The 26154-nt window shown below is 38.6% G+C and overlaps 1 protein-coding gene across 10 annotated transcripts in view; it reads right to left on the bottom strand.

The window, feature by feature from the left end:
* The window catches only part of CNTN4 (contactin 4), an 874157-nt gene that overhangs the window by 125924 nt on the left and 722079 nt on the right, over positions 1 to 26154 (bottom strand). For all 10 annotated transcript variants that reach the window (XM_008518912.2, XM_070576725.1, XM_070576728.1 and 7 more), the window contains 2 exons: positions 17876 to 18012; positions 14178 to 14307 (listed from right to left, as the gene is read on the bottom strand). In XM_008518912.2, the coding sequence (XP_008517134.1) occupies positions 14178 to 14307; positions 17876 to 18012 (267 nt within the window). The remainder of the gene's footprint in view (positions 1 to 14177; positions 14308 to 17875; positions 18013 to 26154) is intronic.

Consider the following 26154-nt stretch of genomic DNA (forward strand, 5'->3'; position numbering starts at 1 on the left):
GGAAGTTTTTTCCTAAAGCAAAGGGAGTAAGTACTGTAGGTTTTGATGGATTTATTAAAATTTGAGGTATAATTTACACATTGCAAAATGCACCAGTTATAAGTGTTCAGCTTGATGAATCTGGTATACTATACTATGACGATCAAGATAAAGAACACTCCATCACTTTATCAAGGGATTCTTTAAAAAAAATTAGTCCATGTTCTAATGAACAAAAATTTAAAAATTTCAGAAAAGCAAAAGGGAAAGACAAGAAAATCGATGAAGCATTTTTCTGATTGTGTAGGCTGAAGCATTCCCTCTTAGATACAGTTACTGCCTCTGCTCTGTCCCATAGCATTCTGTACATGTCTCCACCAGACAACATGCTGAAATGTCTATATCATCACCCTCCGTGAGCTTCTTCTTAAAAACAAGGGCTTCCTTCCGCTTCCCACTACTACTGCCTAACGCAATGCTCAGCTCACGCGGAGAAATTGCGACTTGCTCTTAGAAAACTCTATTCCATGCTCACTACTAGTATTCTAAAAAATTCACTCATGTTGACACCAAATATATAGTTACTATATAATCTTACATAATTAATAATTGATTAATATTCCATTAATTATTTAGGAAAGAATTATTTCTTTCCTAAAACAATAGATACACATTTATATCCTCTCAGAAGGAATATAAAAGACACCTTTCTGAAAAATCTCCATTTTCTTCTGAGTTAATTAAATTAACACATTCTAGAGCCTGTTGTGAGAAGAGATTTCTCTCTTCAATTTTTACCATATTTAAAATCCCTCATGTCCTGAAGTTTGACCTGATGGAATTTAAGATTTCAGGCCATGTTGAGGATGAAATTTAAATACTAACCAGAAATTACTTAAAGAAGAACAGGGAGTAAGTGTGTGTGTATGTGGGTGAGGAGAACGGGTCGATTTCTTAAATGTACCCAAACCATAAGTTCATGATTTTAAAAAAACAAAAACAAGCTTCAACAGAAGCAAGTTAAATCTTTACTAAGTGCTTTTGTTGTGGAAATATTTTCAGTAATTGTCTAGAAGGAAAGAGAGATGGGAAGTTTACATTTTTTTTTTTTTTTTTGGCTGAGGAAGATTCACCCTGAGCTAACATCTATTGCCAATCTTCCTCTACTTTGTATGTGAGCCACTGTCACAGCATGGCCACTGATAGATGAGTGGTGTAGGTTCACGCCTAGGAACTGAACCCAGGCCTCCAAAACAGAGCACACTGAACTTAACCACTAGGCCACCAGGGCTGGCCTAGGAAGGTTACTTTTTAATGGGGTGATGCAAAGTACACATAGGGCTGGTTTTACTATGCGAAGGTAAAATTAAATAAATGGATCTAGTAGGCAATTGCTATCTCAATCAGTCTACCTTGGATTCATGAGGAGAGTCTATAATTCAGAGAGTACTTCTATAATGATAAGTGCAATTAATATGTAGAGAGCAAGTACAGATGTTTCTGCTATAATGAGATAAGTGCATTCCTAGTATGATCTAGAAAATCACATAATAAAAATTATAGGGTTTGGGCCAGCCCAGTGGTGCAGTGGTTAAGCGTGAGCATTCCTCTTCCGTGGCCCAGGGTTTGCCGGTTCGGATCCTAGGTGTGGACATGACACTGCTTGGCACGCCATGCTGTGGTAGGCGTCCCACATGTAAAGTGGAGGAAGATGGGCATGGATGTTAGCTCAGGGCCAGTCTTCCTCAAACAAAAGAGGAGGATTGGCAGCAGTTAGCTCAGGGCTGGTCTTCCTCAAAAAAAAAAAAAAAAAAACCCAAAAAACAACAAAAAAAATTATAGGGTTATGAAAAAGATAAGGTCAGGACAGACCTAGTCAATATTTATGTAACAAAAACACTAACAAAAACAATAATCATCCTAGTAAATATTTAAGCATGATTAAAAAGACAGCTTGAATTCCTAATAGATAAACACTACAAAAAATACAAGATTTCAGTGCGTGTGTGTATGTGTGTATGAAGAGAGCTTGATGGCAGAGGGACGAAGGAAGAGCTGAGTTTGCTAAACTATGAAACAAGGCAAACTGCAGAAAAACTGAGGAGAACCATGCTCTAAGCACTGCCAGGTTAGAGTAAGTGGCTGGACTGAGCCAAGACGAAGAATGTGGGGTGAAGGGGAATCATGGTCAGTACGCTTTTTGCCTCGGCTGGTTGTGCTGATCTGTGCTAGTGGGCTCTGTGGTTGGCTGCTGCACCCAGTGACACACATGGACAAAGCTAGCACCTACGTTGTACTGCATTGTTCCCCATTTACCAATCCCACACAGGCTCATATGCAACATAGAAAGGTTCTCACCGCAGAACAAACTCATCTTAGGTAAACACCTAAACTGACACAGTAATGTAAAAAAAAAATGAAGTCCCTGGAAGTTTTTTAAAAAGGATATTTTGTGAAATAGAGTTACAAATCTGTATCATATAAAAATCCCTTCTTAAAACTATATCTTTCTAAACAGATATATTTTTATCACTTTAGGCAAATATTTTTCTTCTGTTCAGGAGGAATTCTGCAGTTGCATTTGAAATGAGTTTACGTAAATCAAACTGTGCACAACACATGGGTGGATTTGTCAAAAAACTATATATTGCTTTTATGGGATTTGAAATAGTGTGATATCAGCCACACAGAAGGAAGAAAACACACATTCCAGTTTCAAAAACATTTGTACTGTACTGTTTATGTGCATATTATCTTTTGGATATCCTAGAGATAAGACTGGTTTTGAAAATCTTTCACTAATAAAAATGGAATTATAAATTCAAATATTTTTCCCTTTCTTTACTCAATTTCCTTAATTTACTTCTAGTGTTATCAACCCTGCAAATCTATCAGTTGCGACTATAAGTGGTAGTGCTTTCTAGGGCAAAATTGTCAGACTTGCAGCAGTTTTGTTTTTTTTTTTTTTTAGGAAGATTAGCCCTGAGCTAACTACTGCCAGTCCTCCTCTTTTTTCTGAGGAAGCCTGGCCCTGAGCTAACAGCGTGCCCATCTTCCTCTTCTTTATATGTGGGACGCCTACCACAGCATGGTGTGCCAAGCGGTGCCACGTCCACACCCGGGATCCAAACCAGCAAACCCCAGGCCGCTGAGAAGCGGAACGTGCGAACTTAATCACTGCGCCACCAGGCCAGCCCAGCAGTTTTTGAATACTTGAGCCATTAATGGGTTTCTTAACATTCTGCCATTTTGTGAACATCTTTTGCATTCGAGATGCCTTTAAGCTTGTGGAATGATGCTTTTTTCCTGTTTGTACCCTATATTTACTCTGATTTCCAAACATTGGCCCAGGAGAAGCATTAAAGAAAAGTGAAAGAAGCCTGTTCAATTTGACATTCACAGAGAACGAGGGTTTAAAAGTTATTGGTAAGTCCCCAGTAGGGTGCTATGAGAATCCAACCTTGGCTAGCACTGAAAAAATTAATGCAAGCTGAAGGTGAAACTTCGCTAGATTTCTAATAGTTCAGAAAAGATGAAACCAATGGTCAAATTATGCACTTGAGTCTGAGAGTAGCTCAGATACTGGGAACATCCTCATTTGCTAAATCACTTAGAGGATAATATTTCTTTCATGGACTACTGTGGGCACTGCTCTCTCAGTGTTGGAATGAGTCATGCTACAGGACCTCTTCCAGGTGGGAAATGCAACCTGTTTGTTTTTTATCAATGATCTTTAATACATTAACGTCACATTATCTACGAGAAGCATACAGCTGAGAGAGCCCTCTATGCAATTCTCATCTGTTTGTTTTTACTTAATTAAATTACTCTTGGTCACATGTTAAGGGTATTTTAAGTGGCCAATAGAACCCTTGAAAACAAAAGTTTTGTACCTTAGTACCATTTCCCAAGAGAGATGGTAAGAATGATAATGCCTTAACAGGATGTGCACTGGCTGTCCCACTTGGGAAATATATGGGTGTGATGTTTTACTCTACTATTTAAGAGCAAAAGATAATCATGCATGCCAGTTCTTTCACAGTCTGTAGAAACATCACTGGGAACATTGCCAGTTGATGGGGACTATTAAGGCTGGGCCCTTTAGAAGTTCAGAATTTCATATTATTTTAACCTTTATCTATTATCTTTAACTATTACCTCATCATTCCATAAAAATAAACCTAGAGGGAATGCATTCATTCAAATATTTCCACCACTGAAGAGACAACGCTGGTGTTACATGTTAAAACCCTCAACTTCTCCTGGCTACAGTGGGAATTTTCTTCTTTCTAGGTCCATCATTTCAGGATGGTGGATTCAAAATCAGCCCTCTCTGATCAAGGATAATATTTGCAAGGAGACTCTCAACAAGACTCTAAAGTAAGATTTTCCAGTCCTAAGATCAGCTTGATGTGTCCCTTCTACGTCCCTAACACCAGGCCCTACTTGCTGGTTTCCACTGAATGCCCTTTTTCTCTAGGGCTCGTCCTACCATGGTAATTCATATTTATGGGCTTCTGTTCCTTTGGAGCAGAAATAATAATATTTACAGTCACAAGGTTGTTTTGAAGATTAAATAACACATGTATTGCACATTAAGTACTGAGCACAATATTTGCCCAGAGTAAGAACTTCATACCTACTCCCCCCCCTCTGCTATTTCCACTGCTGCCACTACCACCACCACCATTATTAGGAGACTTTATGCTGAAAAACTTCTTAGAGCCAAAGAAATACATCTTGGTTTGAGAAAAACAAAAACATTTTTGTTCTGAAATACTTATAGACTTACAGAAAGTTGCAAAGATAATACAGAGAGGTCCTATGTATCTTTCACTCAGTTTCTCCCAATGGTTACACGATATGTGAGCACTGTATAATATCAAAACCAGGACACTGATAATTGGTACAACATGTGTGTATAGTTCTGTATTTTATCACATACGTAGACTTGAGTCATTTCCACTGAAATCAAGATATAGAACTACTCCATCACTACAAAGATTTCTCTCATGCTACCTCTTTATAGCCACATCCAGACCCCTCCTACCTAGAAACCACTAATCTGTTCTCTGTCTCTATAGTTTTCTCATTTTGAGAATGTTAGGAATATGGAATCATATATTATGGGACCTTTTGGGATTTTTCTTTTTCACTCAGCATAACGCTCTTGAGATCCATCCAAGTTGTTGTGTGTATCAACAGTTAGTTCCTCTTTACTGCTGAGTAGTAGTATCTCTTCCATCTTGGTGTGGATGAGAAATACATCTTTCATGTTGGCATTTCAGGCACTATGATAACTGACAAATTGAGCACAGGAACCATTTCAAGATCTCTCAACACTTTCTTTGCCAAAAAGTAGGATGAAGCTTAGCCTTTTTTCTTTCTATAAAAGGTTTGAAAAGCCAAAACTTAATTGTGTAGACATGGATGGAAACTTTTTTCTTATTCCAAGAAAAACACTTGAAAGCCATTTTAGAACATCATTTCTTATACAATAATTAACACATTGATTGAAAATCACTCTCAAATGCTTTAAGTAGATCCACATCTGCTAAACCTCCCTTGAGCTACCCTATCTATAAAATATAATAAAACAATATGCATTTTGAAATATCTGTAATCACTTTCACTTTATTATATCAGTCCAAATTAGTGATATTTCATTATATTTGCCACTATGTCCTAAATGCTCATACACATTTGTGTCTTTGGTTAGACAAGCAGTGTACAGTATTGTGCTCTTGATTATGAATAACTTTATTATGAGATAGAAATATTTGTTGAACAGAAGAGTCATTAGACTGTGATAGTGAGAGTCCTATAATACCAGTAGTTAAGAAATGGTAGCTCTTCTTGTTAGCTACTCTTAGTCCATCAGTTCCTGGAAGACATGGAGTATATATTATGAATCTGTATATCCCTTGGACGTAGCATAGTGCTGGGCACAAGCAGACGTTTAATCAATATTTGTTGAATTAATGTATGTTGTAGGAGAGAACTCAGGAATTCAGTTCAAAATAGGAAATTCCCTTCTTATAATGCTTTGCCTGGATACCACACCCCTTTCTTCCCTCCAAGTGTAGCTGTCAATTGTTTCTTGAACTTCCAGGCATGTGTACAGGACAATCCATCCTCTCTGGATTTGGACCTCAGTCTAATGAAGCAGAATTACCCAAAAAATACAATCTGAGCTGTTTATACTCTGAAAGCACCTGGTATGATGGTAGATGTTTAACAACTGGCTCTCCAAACAAAACAAAACACCAAAGAACTTAGTTTTCAGTGCTTGCCAACTTCTTTGGTATTAACACTTCCATTATGGCCAATTTTAAGCTACCAAGAAGTCACTGAATGCTGAATTGAGAAGGATACATAGAATCACCTCCTGCCAGTATAAGCTAGCTCCAGTGCCTAACTTCCTTTTCTTATTTCCAAAAACACACATTTATGGGAAGATTATAGGACAGTGGGCCCGGGAGTTCAGCTTTCCTCAGATTTGGAGCTTTCTCAGAGGCAGAACCACCATCTCCCCTCTTCTCTCTAGGTACTCCCAACCAACCAACCCTGTGCTGAGACCATGGGAACTTCAACTCCCTTCCAATTCCTAAGATTGGTTCAACTTGTTCAAAGAATCTGTTCCCTGAGGCTTTCAGTCAAGGTATCACAGTAGTTTTAAGGGCTTCAGTTACACATGCCCTGCCCTAGACACACAGGCTCAATGTGGATGAGCGATGTTTATGTAATCCAGCAGTGACTGATCTCTTGCATATCGTGTTCTTTCAATAAGGTACTTAGTGAAGTAGTTTAACATGCAAAGAGAACACGTATTTTGCCTTTGTGCTCTGCTTATTTTCAACCACATTCAAAAGGCTTTATTAAAAGCAACCTGTATTACACTCAGTACAAATTAATTTCTTCAGAAGCCTAGAAGAGCCAGTGTCTGCTCATGTTGGGGGGAGGTGGGATGGGGAAGCTGGAAGGTTGTTGGTGCAAATGCTTTATTTCTGGGAGAAATTGTCTCACATGATTGATAGAGCTTTTGTCAATATTAGGTTCAATAATGGAAACACGGATTAACTGGATGTAGAGAGGGTATACCAATAGTCATTACTCTTCCCTCCAACCCCTACTTGCTTTTACAAATTAGAAACCTACTCCGCTGTGATGGCTTGAGATTGGGTAACAACGGGATCTAGAAAGCAGATTCTAGATCTGTGGCACACAAATTTAACTGATCAGAAGAATCACGTGGAGAAGCTTGTTAACTCTATATACTCCTGAACTCTACCCGCCATGAGAAGGACCTGAGAATTTATAATTTTACAATTTTTGCCACTGAAAACGTGATCCCCAGAGCAGAAGCATTGGTGATCACCTGGGGGCTTGTTAGAAATGCAGAATCTCAGGCTCCACCCTAGACCTGAAATTAGAATATGAATTTAACAAGATCCTTAAGTAATTTACACATGTGTTGAAGTTTGAAACACTGTTAAATTGTAATGAATGCCAATTCTAATACTCTCTGGATCGGAATACCAAAATAGAAACAATTTGTTCCAGAATGTGGTGGACGGGGGGGGGGGGGGGGGGGGGGGGGGGGGAATAGTTACTTCATTAAATTAATTTATCTATTCACTAATTCAAACAGACTTGTGGTGGATAATGGTAAAAGATACAAAGTCATAAATACTTTGGCTAAATGCAAACATACGAACCGTAGGAAACAATCTTACTATATTTAGTACAATAGAGTGAATTTCTGGAAGCCAAAGCAGATAGGTCAACATAGTGGGCGGAGAGAAAAAGAAAAGCATATTTCTCACTGGCTGCTAAAAGAAAACACAATTTTGCTAGAATGTTCAAGCTTTCCCCCTGGCTCTACATTTTAAGAAGAATTTATTGGAAATCTCTTTATGTAAAGGACTATGGACCTCAGAATGGATAATGCCTTCCCATCAATTTTACAGAAGCCTCGGAGATTTTGGCTGTAGGACAGTGTACGGTATCAATACTCTGAGTTACGGTTTAAACTCTAACTCACTGAAGGCATTTACTATGGAATTGTCTGTGTGGAATTGTCACAACATTCATCCCTCAGATTTCAGTGTCTCCCTTCAGTCGGCTTTAAGACACCAAAGCCAGGCCATCAACATCTTAGTTCAGTCCTCACGTGGCAGTCTGTGAAATCACTCTGTGTGCCTATTCCTACTCACTCTCTTGGTGAAATGGCTCCTTCAGCCAGGGTTGGAATCTCTGATGCCTGGTATTTTCTTCTACAGGAGGACTTTGGATCCTGAGTTCTGATCCAAATCAAATTTTGCTAGGTAGACTACATTCAAGTTAAACAAACAAACAGAAACCCTCTGTGTAGGCTAGATTTCCTATTTTAGGATAGTAGTTCTCAAGGTACAGTCTTTGAGCAGCAGCATCAGCATCAACTGGGAATTTGTTAGAAATGAAAATCCTCAGGGCCCGCTTCAGAACTACTATATGAGAAATTCTGGGGGTAGGGCTCAATAATCTGTGTTTTAACAAGTCCTCCAGGTGATTTTGATGCATGGTGAAGTTTGAAAATCAATGGCCTTCTGATCTGATCAATTTGAGCGCTAGGTCCCAAATTGTGCTTTTCATTGGAATCACACTTGGGCAGTTTTAAGGAATAATGCCTGGGTCCCAGGCCCAGAGGCTGAATCAGTTGGTATGGAGATGGTATGGCATCGAGGTATTAAAATGCTCCCCAGAGATTATAATCTGCAGGAAAATTTGCGAACCACAAAAATGGGGCTTACTAGTGATTTTGCGGCTGTCTACATTACAAGCTTTCGGTATGGATATGAGTTAAAGGCAAGAAATTTCTTATATTGCTACTACAGGCTTGCAAAAAGCTTTCACATGTGATCTCTTTTAGTTTTGACAGTAAGGTAACAACATCCTCGTTTTACTGATAAATGGAGGCTTAGTAACTTATTAAAGATATTAAATTTGAATTTGAGATGCAAGTTGCATAGCTTTCCCTGTTCATGACAATTTAAGTAAAGCTTCTGCCTAGATGACTCTATTTGGGTAAGAAAGGCATTTGTCCTCTCATTGGATGCTGATCACACAGCACGTTTGATTATTTTGTAATCTGGCTCAATGAGGCAGTTGAGAAATAGGAACGAGATGCAGATGAGCACTTGTGAAAGTCCCTGTTAAATAACTTTTAGTTTAGCCTTAATGTTTTTCTAATTTGCAAGCCAACCATCTGGATAAATGCCAAATTAAGCAGATAATTGCTCAAGCCTACACCTCACTTTAATTGGACCATCAGTTCCTTAATGGTATTGGAGTGTCCTGCCAGGGTCAGATGTCTTCCACCACACAGAATCCCCAGGATACTGACCCATCGGACAGAAGTTCCTCAGGGCAGAAGCTACTTCTGTTCCACTATACAGTCCTGGCAAAGTCAGGTCATATTCAAAAGATCACTAGGCAGACATCTACTTGCTTTTAGAAGTAGTTCATACCACTTCAAAATCAAAGACACCCTAGTTACACTACCCATTATGATCCAGGTAAATTGGACAAAGTAACCAAGCATCTTGGTTTAGCACAATTACTTGTCCTCTGCAGAGAATGCCATTGGTATCCTCACATAGATTCTTTTTTCTGGCCCCTGCTGCTGTGAGTATTGGCTGCTTACCACCTCCAGCTGCCCTCTTCTCTGCAGAACTGAATAGAAGGTTTTGCTCCAAAACTCCCCAACCCCTACTGCCACTACCACCACCACCAAGGGGCAGACCAATGACTGACTGAGACAGGGATTTTTTAAAAAGGCCAGCCTCCTTGCCTCAGGTGGGAATAACTCTGAGATGCAGTTTATGTTCCAGATACTCCTCTCCAGAATGAGCTATAGGCTAGACCTTACTTGAGACCATGTCCTTGCTCTGCTCTGCTCCCCTCTTTTCTACCTTGCTTTCTCTTAGAGTTTTTTTTAGAGAACATTCCTTCAAGCGCTCACAGGTACCTGAATCTATGCCTCTGCTTTTTGGATCTTAGTTATCCTCTATCTTTACCTCATGATATATACATGGCATAAGCATTCTGTATGGAGAATCACAGAAAATTTCAATTTTGGCAATTCAATCAGAAGTCATTGTCACCCATATGATCATCTATCTAAGTGGATACAAATACTAAACACAAATAGAAATATTACATTAAAAAAGTTATTTTTTTAACCAATAAAATACGTTAGTTTTTTAATTGCATTTTTATAGAAGATTCAAGGTTCCCCATTATCATAAGTCTTATTACCATAAGACACTATTCACTCCAACATTCCTTCATGAATGCGACAGAGGATGGAATGATGGTATCACCCAGGGGATTGTGCAGCATCCCAGGGATACCCATAGGAGCGTGTCACACAGGTGAACCTCATCCATGACATAGGTTAATACAGGAGAAGAAGTCTGGGCACAGTCCCTGAAGAAGAATAAACTCTCAATTGTAATAGGTCAGTCTCAAACAAGGACATTTCTATTTGATGTACTCATCACCAGGCCTACTCTAATATACTGACCTCAAGGTAAAAGTCTCTCTATGGCATTCACCCATCCAGTGAGTAAATCACCCAGCACCTAGGTTAATTATTTAGCAGTTTCAACCCATTAAATATAGATATGTTACACACACATTAAATACCTAGACAGAAGACATAAAACAAGACCAAGAGAAAAGCCTATTAAATATATGCTTCCTACCCATCTATTATTCATGACTCTAGGGCTATTACCTAGCATGAAAGGGAATCTCCTCTCCAGCACTGGAGGATCTTGATATTTGATCACTAGCTGGAACCATCCTATTTTTTTTTCTTTCTTATACTGAAGTATCTTGTTTTCATTTTATTTCTTTGTTCAATTCAACCTCCCTAAGATTCTAATACAGGTAATACCTAATCAGTTATTTGACCCCAAAGAGGTGAACTATTACTATTCTACAAGAAACAAAGTGACCTGTGGAATACAGTCATATTATAGCTTACCCAAGTTAACCAAAAATAATTTATGTGTATTTTTAAATAGTCAAATGTCTTCTCCTTCATTTACTTAAGAGGACTCTAGGGACTCACCCTTTCAACATTTAACTGCTCTTTATTCACTTGGAATATATTGTGATTTTTTGGAGGGGGCAGGAAAAGTGGGATATTAAGGAGGAAACTTCTAAGCTCGTTTAAGATCCTCTAAAATTGGTCCTTAATTAGTTTTTCCATCTTTCTCTTTCAAGTTTAAACTTTGCCTACATGCTTTATGTATCTGAATAAAAATTTTTGAAAAATATTCTGGATTCTCTACGTGTAAGACACTATCCAGATGTTTTATAACTTTGAGCTATTTCACTCTGATCTGGAATATTCCCGGTTTTCTTTTCTGTCTGTCCAAATATAAATTATTTTTCGAGGCTCAGCTGACTAGCCCAGTCCAAACTCTCTTTCCTGAATTTCTAGAAAGCTTACTATTTTTCCCAACTGTTTGGCTTGTATCATTTACTAATGTGCTTTATTGTTCTCATAGTCAATGTGGTTCAGATTGCGGTGGTTAAAGAACTTCTCAGGAAATCTTCATCTTATCTTTACTGCTCTAGTTTGCTGACTGCAAGGGACTTAAGAAAGGACTCAGATCAAGAATTCATTCAGAATTAGTTTCAAATGGATATGATTTGAAATAACCCTCTGATTGTAAAAGTTGGAGCAGTGATTCCCACCTCACCGGCTTTGAATCCTGGGTGGGGGGAAGGCAAGGAGGAAGGGACTGGGGAGGGCTCTGCAGAGAGTTGTTATATCTCACGTATACATACAAATATGTACATATTCTCATACAGTCTATATATAAATGCATACATCTCACATATACTCTGTTATGTTCAGTGGTGGGTAGGTGCTCTAGAAAAAAATCATTAATAGCCTTTCTCACTTCAGGCTCTGCTTTTGGGACTTTAGTCATCCTCTATCTTTACCCCACGATTATATCCCATGATTTGCAGTCATTTGTTGCTACCAAATTTTGTTACTTTAAAAAAGGGAGTTACAAAATCTTTTAGAATTATAATGGAGTCCTCAGACTCATAAATTGGCAAGCACTCACCTAGAGGGTTTTAGGACAGTATGATTCCTTCATTAGGCCACAGACCCTCACTTTTAGCTGTTCTTCTAACTAGCTGACGTAATAGTAGAGAAGACACTTCTTTCTGCAGAACATCCTAAGCAACCTACCATGGAGAACTGTGTTCCAAAAGAGTCAGTTCCAACTACTGACCCAGGCAGGGTAGGACCAGCATCCTTGTCTTGGAAGAAGTTGGAATTATTGTTCCCAACATTTATAGGGTGGCAGGTATGTGTGTTTAGGCTTCCAAAAAGGTCACACATACAGTAGGCCAAGCCAAGCCGATGTCTATTCCCGGAGCACAGAATGCTCCTAGGCCTCTTTGAAAAAGGCCACAGCCCCATGAACTCTCACAAATTCTTGTCTTTGATGGGATGTTGGTCCAAGTAAAGAAATGAGGAGAAGAACAATTGAGGAAGCTGTTTCTTCTTCTTTTTTTTTTTTTTACCTTGCACAGGGTAGAAATACATTCAATTAGGGAGCATATACTTACATATGTAAGATCTACATGCTAGGCACCAAGAAGTATGTTGCAGAAGGGAAAATCAGGACTCCGAAACTGGGCAAATAATCAGGATTTATGGAATCAGCTCCCTTTGTATGCTGCTTTTCTCTTATTTGTAAACTTTCTATTATGTTTTCCCTAGGAAGAACTATTGCGTAGATACTTTATTTAAACTCTGAAGTTGGAATCAAGATTTTCCTATGGGAAACATGTAAGTTGATGGACTGGACTTTGTTTTTTTTTTAATACCCATAGGTTCATCAAGTCACTTAACTTAATGCTTTCAATGATTTATTTACTTAACTCATTAATTCATTTTTTAAAACAGTCTTGGGGCCAGCCCCATGGCCGAGTGGTTAAGTTTGTGTGCTCTGCTTTGGTAGCCCAGGGTTTTGCCGGTTTAGACCCTGGGTGCGACCTAGAACCACTCATCAAGCCATGCTGAGGCGGTGCCCCACATAGCAGAGCCAGAAGGACCTACGACTAGAATATACAACTATGCACTGGGGGGCTTTGGGAAGAAGAAGAAAAAAAAATAAGATTGGCAAGAGATGTTAGCTTAGGTGCCAATCTTTAAAAAAAAAAGTCTCTCAACTCCTTCACTGCTTACCACATTCATTCATTCTTACACTCATTCAATATTTATTGAGTGCATACTATGTGCTTCAATACTGTATTAAGTCCTGAGGACCAAATAATGAGTTAAACCAAATACTGTGCATGACATCTTGGGGAAGTTAAAGTGCAATGGGAGAAAAAGACAGAAAAATCACACAAATGTAAAATGTAACTGTGGCAACTGTTATAAAGGAAAGTTAAAAGGCAGTACTAAAACTTGTAAGAGAGGAGTTGACCTAGGCAGAGGGCCAGGTATGACCTTCTGAGGAAGCAATAATGGAGTTGGGAGATGGTGAATGGGAAGGAGTTAATGAAATGAAGAGGAAAAGGAAAAGCATTCCATGTAGAAGGAACAGTATGTGCCAGTGGCCCTGTGGAGGAAGGGAGGATGGTGAATATGCAGAACAGAAAGGTCAGTAGAGCTGAAGAGCATGGCGGGGGGGCGGGGGGGCAGGGGGGGGGTCACATGATGAAAGAGGTAGCTGGAGGGGCAGACCAGTAGGACATAGCCTGGAAAATTCAGATGTTGAAGAACAAGATTCACTCTGCCAGCTGTTCAAATAAAACTTTCCAAACCAGATCAGCTCTTCCTCCTTCCAAGCTAAGTTTGCATCAAATCAGAATGATAGCAACAGACTCCAAAGCATTTCAGAAATTTTGTCAATTTAGAAGGGTGGTCAATACAGGAATAAATACGAGTGCCAGGGGAACTATATTACCCATTGTAAGCATCAGAAGAGGCTGATTTAGAAAGTGGTCTCTTCTTATTGCTTGTAGAATGCATTACTTGTTTCTCAAGTAATATCTTTGGTTTAAAGATTTCTTTACCCTTTTCCTTAGATTGAACACTGATGTGAGGCAAAGCTCATGTTAGTTTAGTGACTTAAAGAGTTTCTATTTTTTTTCTGTCCAGCATAAAGACTCACCTATAACACTAAGCTCTGCGCTGGAAAAAATAACTCCATGTTTATTCTCTGCCACACACTGATACATGCCAGCATCCGAGAGGTTCACTATTGTTATGTTGAGTGTTCCTTGTTCGATTTGAATTCTTTCCTGTGAAAGAAAAAGGAACACAAAGCATTGACCTACAATTGAGACCTTACGGCACTTTTGCTACAAGTTATATCAAAGGGGCTTAATGAGAATAAACTAGCCATCATATAAGCAATTTATATAACATGATCTATTTATCTGTCAACTAAATTTGTGGCGGGTCAGATGCTAAATGGAACAACTCGTACATCAGTTGGTAAATGGAACTTAAATTGCAGGACTCTCTTGAGTTCTCATTGATTTAATAGTGAAACCATTCAGATTGATATTCCCTCTAAATACATGAATCTGAAATTTAAAATGCTTTTAGGGCTTTGTGCTAACTAGGGGTTGGGGAGTGAGAAATAAAACCAAATTTACTGTTTAAAGTATTTAAAACACTCGGATTATGAGCAGACAACACTTTGAAGGTTAATAGAATTGTAATCTTGGATAAAGCAGAAGCAAATATTTAATATTGGTTGAGGCTTACCAAAAAAAAAGTAGATATTAATAGTTTAATGTTCCCTTTCTCTATTGTTGTCAGTGGCATGAGCTAAGCTTAGAACCATCCGCTGGTAGCAAATCTGAAGAAAGCAAAATTATTATATGGAACAACAGACCATTTTCATTTGTCAGCCTGAGGATACCTAACTTGCCTTATCAATTTTCATAAGTACCAAGAAGGATCTCCTTCTTCCCAGGAGACCTGCCATTTAAAAATATAAAATATAGGGGCTGGCCCCGTGGCCGAGTGGTTAAGTTTGCGCGCTCCGCTGCAGGCGGCCCAGTGTTTCGTCGGTTCGAATCCTGGGCGCGGACATGGCACTGCTCGTCAGACCACGCTGAGGCAGCGTCCCACATGCCACAACTAGAGGAACCCACAACGAAGAATACACAACTATGTACCGGGGGGCTTTGGGGAGAAAAAGGAAAAAATAAAATCTTTAAAAAAAATAAAAATAAAAAAAAAATAAAAATAAAAATATAAAATATAAAGATGCATTGGTTTTCCATTTGCCTTAGGTCTGCAGTTTAGCTGGGCTGACACCTTATTAGGCTTTGATCGAATCTAGGCATCCATGTTCCCTCATATTAAATAAAGGGAGGAAAATGCTGGTTCACTGGGTACCTACACTCTAGCGATTTGTTTGAGTTTGGCTTTTATAATTTGGGAGAATCATGGGCTGAGCAGGAGCCCTTTCCAGTGACAGGAGGAAGTGTATGCGACAGGGCAGAGGTTGGGCACATCAGCCCCCTTTCTGCTGTTGTGCACATTGACAGCTAAGCCATTGCTCAGACCAGGACTCCTTCCTGTGTGGCCTAACAGGAAGAAATCTGAGCACAAAGAACTGGCTCTCAACTTGGGCCCTGAGGAAAATGTCAAACTTCAGTGAACATTTGAGTGAACATTTGAGAAAATACAATAAGGAGAGTTAAATTGGATACACTTATTTCTCACTCTAAGGTCCTTCCCTACCCTCCCCCTGCCTTGTTCCAAGTTCTTTGTCAGGGTCTGCTGCATTAGATGGAGTAGTATAGTATGCTGTATAGGATCCATCCCTTCTGGATTCTTAGATGTACCTTCCAGGTACTCGTTCCAGAACCAAGGTACTTATTCTTCCAGCTGCTAAGAGTGATGACTGCTCATATCCAAGTCTCTGTCTGGGAACTGCCCTTGGCTGAAAAAAACTTCCCAAATCCAATACCTGGTCATTGAGAGCAGGAGTGCAACAGCAGGGCCCCCTTGCCTCAATTTGAGAAATTCTGAAGGACCTTGGGCTCCAGAGCAACCCCTGAAGACCTCTGTTGCAAGTGCATCACTGTTTAATCTCCCTTTGCCCAATATGACTTCCCTGACTCCTTCATAGGTGAGGCTCCCGGGAGCATTCCCAATATATCTCCTGCATGCAATCTCTGCCTCAGAGTCTGTTTTTAGAAAATCCAAAGACAGAGAGTGATGTTTGAAATACTTTCAAAGAGCATTTAAGCTTTTCTTCCCTTTGAGCCATATCTCTTCCTCCTCGTCCCTTTTCCTGAAGAAATTTTCCATATAACCAATTCTAAAAACCTTATTCAGGCAACCTGAGGCAGTTATGCATCCAGCAGACATTGAATATTTGGATCCAGGCTCCATTACTTACTAATGATGGATGTGATCTTAGGCAAATTGCTCTGTTATGCCCATTTTACAGACAAGTTGGTTTCCTTGTCTGCAAAATGGGTGTAAAAATAGCACTTATCTCATAAGGTTCCTTGTGAATATCAGATGAGACAATGTGTTTGAAGTGGTAAGATAGGTTAGCATTTGTTAAAAGTGTTTGAGAAGTATGCCTTCCAAATCCTTTGTGAATAGTATTACAACCTATCATTTCCCCTTACAAAATGAATAGTTTGAGCAGAATTTTTATTTCAATGGTTATATAGTTCTAAAATTTCCATTTTGTTCTTTAAAAAAAATCTATCTGCTTATCTTTTCAAAATATCTTGTTTATTTTTATGGACATGGTTCTTTCATTTACCTCTTTGAGCCTCCTAAACAGACATTCCTATCTCTTTGTTAGACTGTTCTATAGGTTGGTTATCTTTCTAAAAAATAAATTTTTGCTTACATTTTGGAATATTGGTTTTGCAAGCTTATTTCTGAAAAGGAGTTATTTTTGTTTGTCTTTTTCCCACTGTTTAGCAGTTTTGCGGCTGCTCCACCTCATCGCCTGGGCCGCCAGTCCAGAAACAGACGTGCTCCTAGCTTCTCCCAGGTCCTGAGGTGAGGACACTGGGATGACTGCAGCTCGCATCCCAGGGCCAGTGGGAAGCACGGCCCAGTGCCTTCCACCTCTCTTCCACCACAGCATCCCAGTAAGCCAGGCAGGGGCAGTTTGGCTGCTTCTTTCACTGGGCAGCAGTAGGTGGGGGGATTTATCTCCAAAGCCTTCACTCCAAAAATTTTGTATCCTGTCTCTAGAGAAGATTTTTTTTTAACCTAAGCTCCCAGCTACCACTGCCTGCTCCCAGGCCTACAGGCTGGTGCCTCCAGCTCCAGTCATCACTTTTAGTTTTTGTTCTATTTCTGTTGTATTAGAGAAGTTAATCTTGCATTTGAATATGTCATTGCTACACGTTTGAGGCAGAATTGATATTTTGATGATGATCTTATTGCACCATGTTGTCCAGAAGTCGCCCCAGATGAAGAAATGACACACCACACTGAGAAGGGAATTGGAATGCTGAGAGGTCTTACTCCTTCACTCGCTCTTGTTTAGTGCACATACAGATTTGTATCTTAGCACTACTACATGTACCAGACCTTCTGCACAACTTTCCAATTGTAAAGCCAGAGGTGTTAATCTGTGAAGACCAAGGACCTAGCATAGGAGCTTAAGAAGGCTGAAGAAGAACAAGGCTGAAGAATTTGATTTATGTACAGTTTCTATTTACCAACTGCATTCACTTTCACTTTTTCCACTATCAATGGCATTTAGTTGCAAATTATTTTGGAAACAACTCACCATTTTCCTATTTCCTGAGCAATGAGGACACAGTAACCATTACAGTCAATACTAAGACACAATTATCATCAATTGCTTACCTGAGTTAACAGTGCTTCACCATTTTTTAGCCACCTGTATGTAGGTTTGGGTCTGCCATTGGCTTTACATTCCCAAAAGACATTTTCTTCAATGGCCACATGGATATCATTTATTTTTTGAATCCAATTAGGTTGAGCTATAGCAGTTCAAAAAGCAAAGAGAAGATGTACATTCAGTGTATGTTCAGTCACTTTTTACCATATGCAATCAAGGGACAAAAGTAGGTTTATAAGAAAATTCCTTTTCCAGACGTTATGCAAATTACAAGGCTGAGTATAAGTTCAGGGGTGCTTTAAGAAGACATCCCATCCTTTGTCCAACTCTGAATGCCCTATTTTTGTGGCCCATGTGGCTACTCTTTTAATCACTAAAGGCAGAATGACTATAACTACTACATAGCAAAATTAACTATCCCTGTCTCCCAAGTATCTATTCTTCCTTTTAGTAGGAAAAATCTCCCACACTGCCCCAACATTTTTGGCTAGGCTCATGTTTTCCTAGCTACACACTAAATTTCCCAGATTCTTTTGCAGCTAGAGTTAACCATGTAAATAAGTTCATGCCAATGGTCCGTGAATGAAAGCAGTGAGAGGAATTTCCAGGTTATTTACTTAAAGATACTTGCCCTTGATTCTCATTACCCCTTCCCACTGATTGGAAAAAAGTAACAACTGAAACAGCCTTGGACTCAGAGATGGAAGCTAAGTAAGATGGAAATGATGACCTGCCAGCCTTGGACCTTGCAGCCTCAGACCCTCCTGCCTATTATTTTAATTAATTAATTTTTTTTTAGTGAGGAAGATTGGCCCTGAGCTAACATCTGTGCCAATCTTCCTCTATTTTGTAATAATGGTATGCCACCACAGCATGCCCTGATGAGCAGTGTATAGCTCAGTGCCCAGGATCCGAACCTGTGAACCCCGGGCTACCAAAGCAGAGTGTGCAAACTTAACCACTATGCCACTGGGCTGGCCCTCCCACCTGCCTATTTTTAGAGAGATATGTGAGGGAGAAATAACGTTCTTATTTAAGCCACTGTATTTTGAGGTCTCCCTGTTACAGTAGCTTAGTCTGTCCCTAATAAATCTACTTCATTCTCACCCTTATATAATTTTTGTGACTTCTTTCTCTGTCAAGACTATTATCATTTTTTATTATTGACTTATTCCATATTGATAGAATGTTACCCACAAGAGTATGGCCCCAGAAGCCCAAATCTCTGAATAAGTCCTGATTTTTACCAAAACCTTCTTAGGAAATCTAGTCCTGCCCACAGTTTGACATAGGAATCCATGGCAGCACATAATTCCCACATTGCCCGCTGCCCTAAACCACTCCCACCACCAAAATTACGCCACATTTCTCATGCTTCAATTGAAGTCATGTTTTCTTTCCTCCTTCTTAGTGGCGATAAAGACAATGTTAATTTCACATTCCATAAAAAGTTTTCATAAATATCAAGCCTTGCCTAAAGCACAATTCACACTATTGTTAAATGTAACAACAAGTGTATTTAGGCAGAAGACCTTCAGCAGAAAAGAATCATAGTATCATTCTGGAATGTTATCTTCTCACAGGGCATTTCTATAGTGTAATGCCTACCAATATAAACCTAGTAGAGTTGATATCAGTACTTAATTAGAAGATGCTACTCGATATTCTTAGCCTGTCTCTTAGCTGACTTGACCTCAGTATCCTCATTCAGTGAGGATCCAAACCATTCATAATTTAATTCAAAAGGAAATTAGTAGAACTGCGGCCAAGCTATCTTACCTTCTTAATAATAAACAAAACTAGAAAAACACTCATCAAGTCACTTTACCAGCAGAGGTCTCTAGGTTCCTGAGTAAATACTGCTTCTTCCTTTCGCCATCTATAAGCAATGTCATGTTTTTGAAAGAGCAAAACACAATTTTACAAATCCTCTGCTGATGGGGATGACGCATTGCTGCATATGCAGGGAGGCCGAAAGGGTCAACTTTCAAAAAAAGTTATAAAATCAACAAGCATTAAGTTGAAGGAAAGGTTATAACCTTCATCCTTGAAAGCGCTGCAAGTCTGCAGTTGTTTTGTATCTTCCTGCTATTAACGCAAAGGGAGCTCAAAAGGTAGATACCTTTTCAGTTCTCTGTTTGGAGACTTTGATGTGCAACCCTGATAGGGGTAATGGCAGTTGTGTGCCTTATTTCACATTCAACCTGCTGAATATTTACCCCCCATAGCGTCCATGAAAACAAAGCAAACAAGAAAAGCTGCAGAAATCTGTGGAATATTAACAACTAAGCCAAACTTTTCAAAGAGAGTGAGGAAAAAAAAATGGAAGGGCAAATGTAACTTATGAAGCAATGTCGAGTTGAAGTTCAAAAAGGAAACATCAAAACCATGTACAGAGACAGAGATTTCAATGTCATAGATTTCCTGTAACACTTGGGCTTATTCATTGCTTTCTTTCAAAAATAGACAAAGCTGGAAGCAAAACCTTGCAATCTCAAAAAAGGAGGTGAGGCAGGGAAGGGAGGGCCTTGAGAGGATTTTGAAAAGACCTTGCAAAGTTCTAACTAATTAAACACTTCTGAGGGCTCATTCTGTCTCTTCCAACAGGTTATGGAGGTTAAGGTGCCAGACAAGAATGTTCAATGGTAGTTATTTGTGCTGGCCAAGGTGAAATCAATAACTAATTCATCCTTTGCAAGACATCATCAGGTACTTACTTTGTTTTTAAAGTAAAATAAGTTCACAGAAGCCCAATCTGAAATGATATGAACATATTCCTTTTGAAGTGAATATCTGGAGATGGGCCCAGGGAGATCAGAAATGGAATGTCCTATTATATAAATGGCAAAGAATGAGACAATCTTCCTTTTAATATGCCAATTGCAAATCTACAGGGCAAAAGCCCACACAGTGAAGGTTTCTGCTGCCACTCACTTAGATTAGATGAATCATACCTAAGTGGGTGAGTTTTTTGTACCAAAATAAAGTCCTGTGCCTAATGGGACTTGTTCCTATCTCTCCATATCTCTTTGGGTCATACAGCTCAAAGTCCTTGGATAACAGATAGTCCATTTTAGTGCATTATAGAAAACATTGGTTTTTTTTTTTTTTTTTGGATAATGCATGTGAGTCCATGGTCTTTATCACTTAATATCTAGGTTCAACTACATATTATAACTCCAAGTCTAAATAATAGCTCTGAGGAAGGCCTAAACAGGTTGGTTCAGCACTATTATTTCAGAAAGAAGGTTATATCTAAATTTCTTTTTTTGTAATATATGTAGATATACGTAGATCCCACATATTAAACATATGTGGCATTAACCACATCCACATATTAAAACAGACCCATCCATTTGGGCCATCATGTTCTTTCAAGGTTTGAAACACAGGAATTCCTCCCCCAAGACAACTTAAGTCTTGTTCTCAAGCTATAAATTCAAATAGAAGGTTAAACGGTTGTGTTAGAATTTGACCCTGTGACATTGTTAGTCTCTTGGATAAATGAACAATCTCTTCATTTCAATATTTTGTTCAATAACTGCCAGAAATGACCTAAATCAATGTCTGCGTATTCCAACCACTGGAATTGTGTAAGCATCTTATCCAATAATAGTTTATATTGCAGACAGATAAAATTTGAATTTAGTGGTCAAACAATTCTCAGAGGTATTTGTCTCTCTGACTCTTCAAAAACAGAAATTTCTCATAGAAAGAAATGCCATCATGAACCTTAGAACTTAAAAATTTTTAAAGAAAGGATATAATGGGGAAAAAATAAATTTCTATTACAAAGATTACCTGTAGTCATTCAAAATTATTTCTGGTTGCTTACACAGTCTTGGAGAAGATGAATCATTTCCAGGGAAGGCAGTGGTTTGGCTAACATTGCTTCGTAAGTTTATTGGTAGTGGGACTTTATGAGACTGAAGATAATTACTTGGCTTCAGTTTACAACCTATATACTATATAGTTGCTTCCCAAATCTTTCTCTCTTTATCTCAATTTCTTGTACTGTTGACAGAATCATTGAGATATTCTCAGCTATCTTGACCTTGAATGAAACATTCCCAGTACTCGCACTTGAACTACTCATTTTCCAACCTTACTGCAGAGAGTCTTCTAATTTATTGTTACAATCTTCTCTTAAACATCTGACTTCCCAATTGTAGAAGTCACTGAAGGGAGAGACCATCTTTACAGGAAATATTCATACTGTGTTCTGGGGTAGGGTCCAGATTTGATCTTTGTTCAGCCCTGAGAATCTCCCCTCCTCTGACTTCAGGCTCTCATCCACTCCCTACACCACAGTACTCATCATCCTAACGAGGGTTTTCAAATTCAATTCTATGAAGCTCTGAGGATTCTCGGGAGGTACCACCTTCACCTAGAGCAGTCTTGCTTTGTTTTAGGTATGGAGAATTTCATGTAAAAAAAAAAAAAAAGAGTAACTCAATGATGAAACAACACAAGCATTTTGAAAAATTCTTTGCTGAGGCATCTAAATCTTGTCGTTTTGTAAGAAGAGCTTTGGATTTGGAGGCTGGAGATTGAAAGCTTAAGTTTTCTCATTAGAATTGAGAGGAGGTTGGACTTGATGGTATCTAAGTCCCTTCTGACTTTAATATGCTAAGCCTTTAGATTGCCTCTTGAATTAACCGAATTCTTGAATCTCCTGGGTTCTCTGTTAATTTGTGCTTCACTTAACACTCCTATTTATGGTCTCTTCATCTCTATATAAGTTACACTGCACTTTTGCTTCTGGCAACGGCAGAGGAGACGCCAGCCTGCCAACCCTCTTGTAGAAAACAAAATATAAAAACCAACTTATGGAAAGGCACAGTAGAGGGCAACCAAAAGCAGGCATATTTCTATTAATAGGTATTTATTAATAAATAAAACAGATACAACTGTAGGAAGTAATCTGTATGTGAGATAATGGATAGGATTTGTGAATGTGCTTTCCATGCTGTAAATGTCATATGAATTGAGAGAATATTTCCATCATTTCATATTTTTAGGCTAATATTTAAAGTACTCTGTCATCTGGTTCCACATTGTTCTCTTACTTTCTAAGTATGCAAAATGAACCCACAGCTCCTGTCAAATAAGGGCCTTCTTTCTCCTCAAATCCAATAGGCCAGTTCCTGCCTCATACCTTTGTTCATAACCTCATGTCTTTTTGGAATGTTCTCCTCCCTTTCATCCTCTAACCAGTTTTTACTCTGCAGAAACACCTCCTCCATGAAGCCTTCCCTGATCTGCCACTAGCAATCCTCCTGAATATGTGCGGTTCCTTTGGCACAAACAGCATACCTATTTTGTGCCTTCACTTGTATTGTTTTTGTTTAACTCCTTTGTTGTTAACCAGTTTCTATAAGAGCACACATTTTCTCTTTTCTTCCCAGATGTGCTGTAGTCAATTCAGAACTTTAGAAATGAGTGATGGAATAAAAAGAATTGGAAATTGGCAATAGGTTCCTAAAAACAGAACTTAAGGCTGGTTCACTAAGCCCACTTCTACTCAAATAAACCAAGCCATTATTCTAGCCTAACATGGATTAACTTCTTTACATTTCTTTTTAACCCTCAACTCAGTCACTATTGAATGTTCCTTTGAATCGCCTATTATTGGGTTGAATTCATCCCTTTTTCCTTCCTCTATCCCCCTTCTGAACAAAACAGTACCAATCACGAACACTATGTACTTACAGAATATCTCATCAATATCACTTTATATGTGTTCTTTCTCAACCTCATAATAACCTGTAAGTTAAGTGGAATTATCCCCATTTTATAGATGAGGCCCAGAGACATTAATGTTTAGATTCAGAAAGTGGTTCACTTGTGACTGCACACAGGACTGCTAGGCTCCAATCCATGTTCTATCTACAGGCTGTCAAAATATATCTAACCCTATCACCAATGGTGATGGAAGGATTCTTTTGGACCTATGGTTCTCAAAGTGTGGTCGAAGGACCACTGGGGTTCCCCAAGTCTCATTTAGGGAGTCCATGAGATCCTTTTTTTGCAACTACATATCTGTGTGAGACCAAATTTTCTTCATATACTTCTACCAAAACAATGCATCATGACAGATTGAATACAGAAGCACATATAAGAATCCAGTTTTCTTCTTTTAAGACAGACATTGGAAGGATTTTCAAAAACATAAACAATGTCCCTCTTCTCATTAAAATTTCTTTTTGGAAAATTATAGTCAGTTTTCTTAAAATATGTTCATTATTTTAACATGTATCGATTGTATTATTGTCATTTTAAAATAAAGTACAAAATTAAATTCTAAGTTTTAATTTCTAATATGGTATATATTGATAGATATAACCCACATAAGCAAAAGATTTCTGGAGTAATTGATAATTTCTAAGGGTGAAAAGGGGTGCTGAAACCAAAACTTTGAGAACTCCTGCTTTAGACAAGCATAGAATCTTTCAGATAAATGAATCCACTTATGCAATACTTGCTACAAGTAAATTTAAACAATATTCCTTGATGGATAAAAATTGGAACAGTTACATCTGCTTTCTGTGGCAATATAGAGTGAGGGAGTTGAATTGCATTTCAATACATTGTCCTTGATCTGGCTTTCCCTTCTCTAGTCTGAAGTTTCTCATGGGGTAAGGACTTGTGTCCCCACTCCTGTATTTCTTCCCACCGAACATTATTCACAACATGTTTCCTATGCGCACCCCTTGAAAAATTGCAGCAAGTCTCTTTATTGGAATGACCAGATGAAGGGGAGGAAACAAAAATTGTTGACTTTAAGTGACACTCAGGGAAATTGCGGGTCTCATTATCAGTTCTGTCTAGGACAATTAAGTAGACTATTGCTCTACTGCAAAATTACCTTATCTTCTGTGTTCATTTTTTGGTCATTCTGTCCTTTAAGCCACTTCGGAGGGCTGAATACTATCTAGTGATCACATATACCTATCACATCCGTGGGGAAATTAGTATGCTGGGCTGCGTGATGCTTCTGTATTCACTTATTGATGACCTTAGATATACTCAAACAACATTTGCAGTGTCATCAAGCCTACAGTTTTGCCTTTAGAGTTAAAGGACCATAGCATACAAGGTCTAGACATACAGCCTTAAATGTAATTTGAAGAGGAAAATAAAAAGAGCTCCTTTGGACTCAATATTCAGGCGATCATCTTAGAAAACAGGAAGCAAAAAAGTCAATTGTTCATCTGGATGTTTTCATTTATGACACTGGTTGTGCAAAATATGCAGAAAAAGTATCTGGATGATTGATGGAGTTTTCCCCTTACCTACTGTATTAAATGTTGTCTTGTCAGGAAAAGTAATATGTGTAGTATAACAGAAAGAGCAGTTCTAGACGTAGATCTGATTCTTGCTCATTGTGTCATCTTCGCTAAGTTATGTATTTTATGTCTCTGGACCTTATTTTCTTTACTTATAAAAATCAAAGTGTTGGCCCCAACAGTTCCTTCCAGCTCAAACGTTACAGGAGTCTATGAAATATAGCTTTGTTTACTGATCAAATATTATATTTCCTGTTTCCCATTGGTGAAGATGATTTTACTCTTAACACCTGTTACATATAGGAGAAATTGTACAAAAGGCTTTAAATATCAGGTTCTTGTAGTTCACACCTCATTCTTCTAAATGGTGATTATAATTCTATTGGTCTATTTGTGCAAAAAGGAAGTGGCTGAAGACACATGAGGTGGAAAGATGAGTAATATCAGTGAATTAAATCCATTTTATACTTCCCTTTCCGTTCTTCAAACATAATTATTTTTGAAGAAGCTCTCACTCTACTTTGTCTATGTAGACTGGCTACAATGCCGGATGTGACAGCAACCTGTTAACTTTCTAGAGAAGCAGGAACACCTTTGCTTGCATGCAATTTAATCTTCAGCTTCACTCTACCACTTGGAAAGCTTAGCACAGGGAAATGGTTCTCACAATGTGGACTCCAGACAAACTGTATCAGCATTACCAGGGAACTTAACAGAAATGTAAGTTCTCAGCTCCCACCCCAGATCAACAGAAGCAGAACCTCTGAGGTTAGGGCCCGGTGTTCTGTATTTTAATAAAATTTCCAATTATTCTAATATGTGCAGAAGTTTGAGAACTTCCAGTATGAAGGAACAAGCATAACGTTTGGAATCTAGCTCTTCTTCTTACTATGTAAACTTAAATATAAACTGAATAATTGTAGGAATCATTCAAAAAAGACACGTGAGAGTGTCTTTTTGGCTCTAATTCCAAAATATATCTTGAGTCTCTCCAT

The sequence above is a fragment of the Equus przewalskii genome, chromosome 15 (assembly GCF_037783145.1).
Source record: "Equus przewalskii isolate Varuska chromosome 15, EquPr2, whole genome shotgun sequence".
Taxonomy (NCBI): domain Eukaryota; kingdom Metazoa; phylum Chordata; class Mammalia; order Perissodactyla; family Equidae; genus Equus; species Equus przewalskii.